The following is a 12,438-nucleotide window of genomic DNA, read 5'->3' as shown; positions in this document are numbered from 1 at the left end:
GGCTTTAAACATTTGGGGATATCTGGGAAAAGGGGTATAGACCTTGCAGGTTCATACTATTTATGTTTATTGGGGACATACGGGCAAATTAAGTGTGGAACCTAGAGATGTTTTAGAACAGGAAAACTAGCGATGTTGTATTCTTTCATTTTGTCCTACATCAAAACTTGTAATGAGATGATGTACGTTTAGTAGAAAAAAATAAATTGAATTATCTGGATCACCGTTGTTAAAGTTCTTCTTAAGCAAAATGTACATCAGCGATGGCAAACTCATCCTTAAGTTCACGGGTTTTTTCCCCTTCTTCCGAGAAAGACTGAAGAAGAGGTGAGTGCTGAGCAATCCTTCAATCTTTCTCAGCAATTCTACGTAAGTGTGGAAGACGAAACTTACATGTGGTCGCGAAACTAGCAGCAGCTTGTGCATCCATCTTGAAGCATTTGGGTTGTTCATATGATGATATTTGTATAAGTGTGAAAAGATGAACTGATAGATATATGATGATATTTATATAAGTGTGATTTTTAGGGTTGTGAGTTGTGGGCTTCTTGTCCCGCGGACCTATTCATTTTAATCTTTTATATCAAGTAATTTTTATCATGTTTCGTCATTTTTTTTTGTGTGTGTGTGTGAGATAGGTATGGATCATTTGAATACAATGTTTTAATCAGGTCCGAGCTAAACCATCCTCAATATTTATGTGACAACCGTCATCTGAGCGTACTTCCCGAAACACTTTCCGGTCACTTTAGTTCGTCTGGTTTATGTACGTCATTAGCCTTTAAGACTTTAACATGGAATAAGTGAATTTATTTTTGATTCGGGCCTTATGAGCACCTAGACTTTAGAAAAATTGTACGTGGACTCGAGAACAGGAGGAATACTAGTTGTCTTGTGAAAATGCCAAATTTAGTAAAATACTAAAAATTAAATCAATTAAAGATTAAATAGATAAGGATAGACATATTTATAACCGTTGGAAAGCTATTGAAAAATTACATTTAAATATGACGACAAAAGGAATTAACGAGTCTCGGGTTTTGTGGATTGGTCGAGTCAAACGAGTTTTAGTGAGGTCAAAAGGGAAGTCAAAATCGGTCAAGGGGTGGAAGGGTGAACAAAACCCTAACCCTAACTCCCCTCCCCCTCATTTCTCTCAAAAACCTTCACACATTTCCTCTCTTCTCTTTTCCCTCATAGCCGTCCCCCTTTCCCTCTTCTCCCTCTCTCTTTTTGGCAGCCACGAGCCACACGAACCACAAGCCATACGAACCATGAACCACCATGAATTCATTCTTCTTTTCTTATTTTCTTTGAGTTGTGGTAAGATTATATAAATCCATGCTTTAAATCGGTTTCTCTTCATCAAAAATCATTTCTTTTATATATATGTATATATATATAGGTCCGAAAAATTTTATTTATGTACATATATAAATCAGTGGTGATTATACATAAAGATATATATCCAAAAATATGTGTTGTTTTGGTTGTTTTCGGTTAGATCCGAATTGTATTAGTGATTTTGTTCTTGGGATTGATTTTCGTTCAGTCAAACGGTCGGTCAACTGCCGGTCAAACTGGGCGGGAAATGTGTTTGGGTTGGTCAACTGAGTCAAACTGGTTGGAATGTATATTTTGAGTCTAGAAGTCGATTTGAATTGCTTTTGGCGTTTAGATCTTGATTTTTCGGTTCGGTCAACCGTCGGTCAAACTATTGGTCAAACTTAGTCAACGACGGCTTAATGATGAAGATTAGGGTTTGGCATTGTTTTGGGTATTTAGTCAAAACTTAAAGTTCTTAAACAAAATCACATTACATTGTAATTAATTTGGGTTGTATTTATAAAAGAATTCCAATTATCATAATATTGAAGTTAATACGGATAAAACTATATGTACAAAGAATGATTTTTAAAGGAAAAGGGTTACTAACTTAAAAAGGACTTGCAAGACTATATAAATCGTACATTTATATAATGATAATTAAAAACTTATCGGGCTAATATTTGATAATGACGTTTCATACGAAGACTTGAAGGGATATAAACAATAAAACGTGACATCGGAGTTAATATGGACATTAGACCTATATATATATAATATACCGATTAATTAAAATGGACAATTTCTATATATATATAAGGACTAATTTAGTAAGAACAGATATATATATATATATATATACAAGGACTAATTTAATAAGAACATATGTATATATATATATAATACAAAGAACAATGGACTCGAAAAGACCAAATAAGTTATACATCGGTATAATAGTAATTGATGACATTGATATTAAAATATAATTTTATTAAAAGAAGTAAATCTTTTGGACAATTTACAAGGACAATAAGACTATTATTTATATTATGACATTTGACGAGACATAATGGCATTTTCTAAGACACTAGTATATGACCTGGACGTGTGAAGTTAAGTAAGTACTTACTGGATGACTTGTGGACAATGTAGGACTGTTGGACAGATATTGAGCGTGTTTCAGGTGTACTGACTGTTCCTGTTCTTGTTCGTTGACTTAGGGTACTTATACTTGTGCTGCTTACAGGTGAGTTTCGTAGCCCCTCTTTTTACAAGTTTTGGGGTGGAAAGTATACTTATTTTATTTTTAAACAGTTTTGTCGATTTCTGTTTATGTTCAATATTGAGCCTATGCGTATAGAGTTATTTATGTCATTTGACGTGCTTCAATCTTGTTGTATGTGTGTGATTATGTGTTTGTTGTTGTGCTTTATGACGTGCTTTTTGTGTGTATTGGAGACTTGAGACTTTGGACTAAGGCAGGTACCGTAAGGCCAGACTTTGAGACGTTGAGTCTTTGAGACTTTGAGACTTGTGACTTTGAGACTTGGACTTGGGACTTGAGTACTTTGACTTATATGGCGTAACTCTGCTCATTATATATTGAACAGATACTTATTTTGACTTAAAAGAATCGACAAAAGACTTATTTCTTTAACTAGACTTTTTGACTAAAACCTACGAACTCACCAACCTTTGTGTTGACACGTTTTAGTATACTTTTCAGGTATTCAGACTAATCAGGGATAAAGCCTTGCATGCAAGAACTGGACTTCGGAGATTTATGCTCCATTGCTTATTGTCAGACTTTAAGGCTACATGCCCTGGATTATACCTTTTACGGACTTATTGTATTAAGCTCTTATAGCATCATTTTGACTTGGAACTCATATATTGGGAATATATTTATTATATTCTATTTCACTTAGCAGTATTTATGTAATTCTATGTCGTGCTGTACTTTTCATGACACATCATGTTTCCGCCAACGGTGGGGTGTTACAATTTAGTAAGAGGAGAAACACTCAACTAAACCATCTGATGGCACGACATTTAATTAGGATAAAAAACATTACATTGTGTCCAAAATAGATAAATCATTTGAATAATTTTAAATATTCTAGCCTGGATGGAAGATTAGTAAGTACCAGATGGTACATAAAATCAGCCATCCAATTACTCTTTCATTTTAGTCTTATTCATAAAAAATACCTTTTTTAAATAACAATAAAAAAATCTATATATGAATTTATGATATCTATAAATAATAAATTCTTTATTTTATTATACTAGTTATAATAATTGTTAACAATATGTAGTATTTAAAATATATAATCATATTATCAAATGTTCACTAAAAGTTAAGATAACTATTGAAATTAACATCCCAATTTGATTAAAGATAATTTGTTTGTTGTTCTGCAATTCACATTTCACAACACTAAGGTTACAATTGGTTGAGACTGATCAATGATCACAGATAGACCATAGAACAAAAACAAAACCAAAAAAGGAATTCAAAAATAAAGACCAGAAAACTCCATTTCTGAGATTGCATTTTGCATCAAGATATCCAGACATCATCCATTCTGCTTGCCTGGCCGTTACTGAACATGGCCCGTTGTCTCTTTCTAAGAACGGCTGCTTGTGAGCTCAAACCTGAGGGTGAAACTGGGCTTCCATTTGATGTCAAACAGCTATCAATACTAGGCGCAATTCCGTTTTCAAGATAAGCTGCAACTTCATGATGTGAAGGGATGGGGATGACGGATGGAGGGCAGTCATTGGCTACCTTGATTGCGAGCTCTGACAGTTCCTCCCTAGCTGCTTCTAGCCCAGCAGTCGCAACTGCCTGATCATTTAGAGCTTTACACGCTTTTTCCAAGATCGATTGAAGATACTTGCCTTGTGCTTCTATTCGTAACTGGAGACGGCGTTGAACCTGAAAAAGTGAAGGTTTTATAACAACGCCCTTTTTTGGATCTAAATTCAAAATCGTTATTCAAAATGCATAGTCTGCAAAAAAAAAAAAGTATTCTAACTGATATTAGATTACATGTAAAAGAAGTTTGAGAGTTTTGGGCATTTGAAGATATTTTGGATGAATTTCGACCCATTTGACCTAGTCAACCCATCACAAGTACTTCCAATTTTCAAATATGTGTCCGGAAAATATATTTATTACATTAATAATCAATTTCTCTAATAAAAAATATAGTAGGTTGACCTGTTCCACATTTGGTCCTATTCGACCCTATTGATAATCGAATCCATTTCTTTTCAGCTGAACTTTTTGATTAAATAATCCGCATCAATACTCTAAAACATGTCAAATTACTTAACTAACCTCCAGTTGGTCATGCAATCTTCGTTGGACTTCCATCTGCACTCTCAAAGCTTCTGTAACCTGAAAGCCACTGTTCATAAAAGCAATTAACGAGGTTATCACAGGTAATCATAGAACCCCAGATGTCAGGAATTCCATAAATGAACATACTCATTTGAATCTGGTGGCATCATTCTTGTTGATGATGTTGTGGATGAGCCTGTGTCCTGGCTTTCAGCAATGCAAGATGCTATAAATTCAACAATTATTAGTGATGAAAGAAGATGGTAACTAGAAAGACCAATTACACATCCTCAAATGGATCAAAATATTTTGACTAGAAAGCTAATCACATATATGAAGAAAACAAACGTGCAACTTCCAATGTTGGGGATGTTTCGATGTGTGCTAAGCAGTTACAAGTGTTAGGGTAAAAGTGATTATGATTTTAATTCTCTGGATTAAAATAATCATGCCTATAAGAAATTATATATATATATATATGTGGAAATGTGAATATATCAGGTTCAAATGAGTGGGTTGGGTAATTTTGTATGTATCAGCTCGTTGGGTTAACCCAGAGCATTTTTGGACCAATATTAGTACTTAAAATTAATCAAAAAAAAATTGTCGAACAAGGTTTAAAGAAAAAACTGCACTACAATAAAAAAACTCTTTTTTAAAATGAATAGGAAGATTTTATACACCACAAAACACTTTCGAAGACTTCCAAGTTCCAATCCATTTGACCCATTTCATTCTAGTCTATTAAATTGATTTTAACCGTTTGACTTGTCAAGGCTAATATAAAATCTGATATATAAATGATTTCAAAGTGCCAGCTCTAAACAAGATTGATTACTGAAACAAAAGAAAACTTGAGTATCTCTCTGAGCTTTTAGTACATGACTATATTCTTCAACATTCTACAACACTTCTAAATTGCACATCCAAACAGCATATTACTGTTTGAATTAGACTACTTTTCTAGTTTACCTATGCATAACAGAATGTCACAGGAATTTAACATCAGATAGTGACAGCTCATTATGTCTACACAAGAGAATTTATTGTAATGGAAGTATAGAACAGCTCATTAATTCAGAAGATTTGGACTTATAAGGTCAATACCTTCTTTGGAATTTTCTGTAAACTCTTTGCAAGATTGCTTGCCCAGCCGGTATTTCTGAAAGAAGATATACGACACGAGAACTATAAAAACGTAGAGTAAAATTTAGAGGTAAAATAATTAGTAAAATTACTTGTATACCTTTATCTACTGGGTTATTTACCTGCATCTTACACGAGCTCCTTAAATAATAATTAACATTAAGACCAACTTATGAATATGTAATCGAAAATTATATTTATGTAAAGAGGGTAAGGTGTATGTGGTTGTTATACACCCAAGCTTGGGTGTAGAACCCCTCACATCTTGTTTTTTTAATCCATAAAATTCATGGGGGGCCAAGCATTTACATATATATTAAAAAAATTAGTATGTGAGGGGTTCTACACCCAAGTTTGGGTGTATAACAGCCACATACTCCGTTTTCTCTTATGTAAATGATGAGAATATGTATATGTATTAACATATTAAAGGTAAAAGGTTTTAATGCCTATTGAAATAAAACCAAGCAATTTAACTGAAAACAGTTATGATATGGTAATTAAAGACTAAACTAAATCAATTATAAGTAAGGTGTATGTTGTGTAAATCTTGTTCAATTTTGTTACTCCTTTATCACTGATCAGGATAGATACATAGATCACTACCTCCTAGATAATCACAAATTTGCTAAACACTCAGCACATCAAAAGTGATTATTTCACCTTCAAGCCGTAATAGCACATGCAAACATTATCTCGTGTCATGTTTTATTTTAAATGATCATCTAATTTGTTTTTCATCATCACATAATCACTTTCAAACCTACAATCACTTTCGAAATACATTTCCAAAACCTAGTCTCCTACATATCTGATTTTCCTCGATTAGGGTTAGACATGTTAGTGACAAAGACAGCCAAAATGCATATGCAGCTATTGGAAGGTCATGGAGATTGGCTAACCTGAAGATGTGATTTCAAATGATAAAGGGTTAGACCTTTTACCCCCATTGTCCTCATGATTGTCTTTGGAGTTGCTTCTGCAATAGTATAAGAAATTTATATGCATATTTAATGAACTAAAAATGTTGCATTAAACTATAAAATTCTATATACTTCCATACCCAATATATAGTGCAATACCATCAACTGCACAATGTGATATCGTAAGCCATCAAACAGTAGAGCTTATATATCAAATCAGTAACCATGTCAACATGCAACAACTAGTACATACATAATAAGTAATGAAGTCTAAACCAAGTCAAACATTAAATCTTGGAATTAACATAGATGTATAAATTGCTCAAAGCCTCAAACCTTCTAAAGTAAATAGGAAATCCCAGCAAAAACAGCTATACCGCCTTCAAGCATAAAATACTAAACGTAATGAACCATTGAAATAAGCCAGCATTCAACAGTCACTACATGTCAGCATGCATGGTAGACACTAAACATATCAAACGTCGTGTCTAATTGGTAATAAATCCAGAAATGCATGATGATTTCCTTTAAAGCCACCTTTTATCTCTGCGTGACATATATATTACTCCTAATTCACAAGAAAGCTTGAATAGTGCATAGAATATTAGAATCCATCACTAGTCAGCAACAAACCACAACCAAACTGCAGTACGATATATCATCAAACACGATAAACTCATGACACCTCTAAACACAATATAATAAGATAATAAGATATAAATAAGAGAAGAATCTTCTTATCATACAATGACAAATTAAAAAAACTTCTCAAATTTGTCTACGACAATGACTGCACACAGTTGACCAGATAAGAATTAAGAACCAAGGTGTTTCCAAATTTAATACTTTCCGTAGAAACATTTCGGATATAAGAATTTCATAAGATTAACCGGTGTAAATCACATGAAGCGTCATTTGGAACTTTCAAAGTCATTTTCCATAACTGATTATTGCGAGTTCAAACTTTTTGTGATATGCTAATTATCGTCTTCCTCACTTTCTGACATTCAGATTATTTAGGGCCAAACTACATAACCAGATTTTAAGAAGCATGTATGAGCTTGCTCTGTATGAACTTATTATTGACATAAGTATATAAGTATACTTTACTAAACTATACCTAATCATCTTCATCTATTTTACTAAATAACTCGTTATCAAAATTCTCCTTCTAGCCAAAAATCACGATAATCACTATTCACCCTTTATTTCAGACCAAAAAGAAAGATGCACCTTGACTTTAGGGGTCAACATAAACACTTTACCATCAATTTTTCAAAAAGAAAAAAAAAAACTAACATATCAGTCCCAAGTTCAGAGCTCTATAAGTAATAAATGATTAAAACCCATAGAGCCACACAGAATATATTATTACCCACAAAAATTATATCAAAAAAGGACTAAAAATTAGTCCCAAGTTTCAAACTTTATGAGCTATAGATGATAAAAGCCTGTAAAGATACACAAATTATCATTACCCGCAAAATTATACTAAAATAATACGAGTAATAGCATTTCGCTAATTATACCCTAATATTGACACACAGTAAACTATATTACATAGAAATAAATAAATATCACTGAGTACTTTTTACTGTGTGATATTGTTAACCATAAACCTGATTGTTATATTAATCCAAAAAAACTATGAACATACACAACTTATCATTACCCCACGAAATTATACATAAAAAAAAATGGAAAGAAAAAAAAAACTCAAAAATAGAAAAAGAGAGGGACTAACTGTCAGGGCCACCAAGTTGAGTAACAGCATCAACAAATCTTTCATGGAGCTCCGACGTCCACCGGAGCCGGGGCTTCGGATCCGTAGTCAAAACCAAACATGGATCACCACCCACATAAGTATTGTTATTATTGCCATCTAACTGACCCACCACTCCATATTCACCACCATCCAATGATATTGAATGAATCCCAGAATACATTTCAGTTTTACGATTTGTTTTTTTTTTTTTTGAAAGTGATTTTTTGAGATATATCTTCTATATATATATACACAAATAAGTACTAATCAAAAAATAATAAAAAAGCTGTGAAATTTTGTAAACAAAGGAAAGAAAGAGAAAAGACAGCGATGTCGTCTTCTTCACTTGTCTTAGTCTGTCACTTTTGTGTTGTTTTTTTTATTATGTAAAAAATTTGTTTAAGTGAACAAAGACTGATTACTCATGGAGAACATGGTATTGAGGAGTCCTTTCACTCTCACTAGACTAAACAAATATAAATATGAATAATAATAGTATTATATGTACTATTTTTATTGTTTTCTGTATGCTTTTGATGATATACAATAGTTGTAGACTTTTTCTTCCTGAGAAAGTATTTTTATCACCTTTCAAAAAAAAAAATATTTTTATTTTAAATTTGACGAGAGCAAGTATTCGTGCATTGTGACAGTGAGATGGTGGGGTGATAGGTCATAATAGGTCATAGAGTGTGATAGTCAAATGCCTTAACCGTACGGGCTCCGCCCTCGGATTTAAAAATTCGTCGAAAGTATATCAAATGACATCTCTAATGAAAGAGCATGAAATTTTAAGAAGACCCATATAATTTTATAATTTATCGATATACGGTTTTTGAGATAAAAGATTTTGAATGAATTGGAGCAATAAATGATTTATGGATGAGAGAGAAAAAAAATGATTGGTTGAAATTTCAGGAGAGAGAAATGGTAATATAGTTATTTTAGGTAAATATTAAATAGATAGGGGACATTTTGAGAAAATAAATGTTGAAACTTAAAATTTAGACAGGGTGAATTTGCTTTATAATATAAAAAAAATAGTATAGATAATAGAGAAATGGAGTCTAGATGAATAGAGTTCATGTTATAATTAAATCCTTTGAAAGTGAAGCTATGCAAGGGCCTAAGAGTAAGAGTGTAGTCGGCAAATAACATCGACAAGTAGCATCCACAAAAATTGACAATTTGTGACAAATAGCATTGGCTCTTTTGGTAAGTAACATCGGTTCTTTTTGACCGATTGTGGTGAACGTTTGGAGCTTTATCTGTTAACTTTTTATATGAAATTCTCAAGACTAATATCGGCTCTCTTAGACAAGAATTGATACTACACCCTACAAATTGGTAAGATTTGGCAGGTTTTTGGCTCGACACGTAACGGACTCTTATTGACTAAAAAACAAGTCAAAACTTATCAATTTGACAAATATTGACATTGCATTTTTACCAATAAGTAACTGAAAATTCTAATTGAAAATGTAATATTTGGGTCTCATCAAATATGTATAAATTGAATTGTAAATGGATAATAAATTTTAATTTATTGAATTTTGAAAATATTGCCATCAGCTCCAATGATAATATATAGACATATAATTGTGGAAGAGTGTATAAAGGAAATAGCATAAGGTTGATAATATGGACTCGCACATGAAAATAGCGACCAAATCCTTGTTATACAATGTTTACTCAAAGTTTTGTCAGATAACCCTTGAACAACGTTACATCTAGGGATGTGCGTGGTTCGGTTTGGTCGGTTTTTGTTAAAAATCTCAACAAAACCAATGTAAACGGTTTAACATTTTTTTAAACCAATCCGTCCAAATTGTTATGCCAAATCAACCCAACCAAAACTAATTAACCGATTTGGTTTGATCCGGTTAAACGGTTATCATACTTTTGACGTTTATATATAAAAGCTTTTAGTAATACTAAATTGCAAAAGTTTCCCTTATACTTAAAGAAACACAAAGTATTTTGAAAAATATAAATCATGTAATATTAATTAGCTTGATGATTTAGGAATCGTATCTTTGAAAATTTTAAATCTACAATTTGAATACGTTCAACTTTATATCAACTAATAATTTGTTATTTATAATTTATAATATTATTGAATATATATATATATATAAACATACCATTGATATAATTAAACAGTCCGGTTTGGTTAAACCGGTTTGATAAAAGTCTAAAACCACGAACCAAACCATAAGAGCGGTTTATTAAAAAAACAAACCAACGATTTAAGTTTTTTTATTTTAAGCCGACCAATCCGTCCAATTACTCCGATTTAAACGGTTTAGCCGGTTTAGACTAAATCGTGCACATCCCTAGTTACATCATCTTAAAAAGTCTTATAGTATTATTCAAGAAAGGTTTCATTATCCTCTTTGTAGTTCGCGACTTGAAAACAAAGGTCTTGTGATTTTTGCTACTACACATCTAACAATTAAAACAAAATTTATAAGTTTAAACTATTAAAAATTAAAAAATTGAATTTCCCATAAACTCTTAGGACGCGTTTGGTTCACAGAATGTTTTTTGAAGGAATGGAATCTTTCGAAAGAATTGAAATTTGAAGGAATGTTTTTGATTTTTTGAGAATTCAAGTGACGGAAAGAATCAAATTCCTTCTTCTATCCCCAAGGAATGGAGATTCCATCAAATGATGGAATGTTTACATTCCTACGGAATGAGATTCCTCCTTCTTTGAACAACCAAACGCACTAAGGAATGGAATTAAATTCCAATTCCATCAGATTTTATCAAATTCTGTGAAACAAACACGACCTTATAAGCTACGAGTACATGCTAAGACTATAGGGGGTGTTTGGTAGGAGTGAATCAAAGAGAATGAAAATGTAATAGAGAATGAATATATTGTAGTGGGAAAGAGAATGAGTATTTGGAAAGAGAACCGATTCCGTCGTTTGGTACAAGCAGAGAATGAATATATAAAAAATACTAACTTTTAAATAATTATCAAATTTAATATATATAACATCACTAAAACAAAAACAAAAAAATTTAAAAATTTCCATTCCCATCAATTCTCTACATTTCATAGAGAATTGAGGGATTGGAATCGATCTCCTGTTCTCGATTCTCTTTCCCATTATCCATTACAACCAAACATGAGAAGTGTTTCTCATTCCATTTTCACCCTTTCCATTCCATTGTACCAGCGCCGTAATGACGGTGATAGTGACATTTCATCGACCAATTCTCTTTATGGCTGGCGTACCCCATAATTCGTGTTAGTGTTTACTTTTTATTTAATGTATTTGTGTTAAGTATTGTTTTAATTTCATGTGATGTGTTTAAAATAAATGTAATGTTTCGTGATTAATAAATGTAATGTTTTGTGATTAATAATATATTAAATAAACAAGTTAATCATATATAATAAAAAATAAAACCTTAATAACACAAGTAAAACATTTATTATAAAAACACTAAAACAAACATTTATTTTAAACAAACACACAAAACGTAAAACAGAATAACATAGATAGATATGAAACTAAACATCTTCGATAAAATCACATCATAAATCTTGGACTAGCTCGTAGCAATGCCCACCCTGAGAGGTAGAGAAAATCAGGATGCGTCATACGATACTCCTCTAAAGCAACTTCGACACGCCTCGGGTTTATTTCATTGTTCAGACGAGCATAGATGTGCTTGAACTCGTGAATTGAGTGGCGCATCTTCCGCCCTTTTTCTTGCACACTCTCAAGGCTCCTTTACTTGCCTTGATGATTTTGGAGATTAATAAAGACTTCCCTTACACGGCTCCAAAATGTTCTTTTTTGTTGGAAAGCCTCTACGTTTGGATCTTCGGCTACGTCAAGCCAAGCTCTCGCTAAATTCATAGTCTCATCTGCTGTCCAAGGTCTAGGCATTTGTTGTTTGAGTGTATA

General features: G+C 32.4%; 1 protein-coding gene across 2 annotated transcripts; it reads right to left on the bottom strand.

The window, feature by feature from the left end:
• Positions 1 to 3,698: 3,698 nt before the first annotated feature.
• LOC122585801 (protein PHR1-LIKE 2-like) lies at positions 3,699 to 8,913 on the bottom strand. Of its 2 annotated transcripts, none has more exons than XM_043757925.1 (6): positions 8,489 to 8,913; positions 6,724 to 6,800; positions 5,783 to 5,837; positions 4,823 to 4,901; positions 4,673 to 4,742; positions 3,699 to 4,267 (listed from the first exon to the last, which is right to left on the bottom strand). In XM_043757925.1, the coding sequence occupies exons 1-6, from the start codon at positions 8,688 to 8,690 to the stop codon at positions 3,890 to 3,892; spliced, it is 861 nt and encodes a 286-aa protein (XP_043613860.1). In that variant the 5' UTR covers positions 8,691 to 8,913; the 3' UTR covers positions 3,699 to 3,889. The 2 variants fall into 2 exon arrangements, with proteins under 2 accessions (XP_043613860.1, XP_043613862.1); XM_043757927.1 differs by lacking the exon at positions 8,489 to 8,913 and adding an exon at positions 6,885 to 6,966.
• Between the last annotated feature and the right edge of the window lie 3,525 nt (positions 8,914 to 12,438).

This window comes from Erigeron canadensis, chromosome 1, assembly GCF_010389155.1.
Source record: "Erigeron canadensis isolate Cc75 chromosome 1, C_canadensis_v1, whole genome shotgun sequence".
In the NCBI taxonomy this organism is placed as follows: domain Eukaryota; kingdom Viridiplantae; phylum Streptophyta; class Magnoliopsida; order Asterales; family Asteraceae; genus Erigeron; species Erigeron canadensis.
This window is presented reverse-complemented; position numbering and strand designations above follow the sequence as displayed.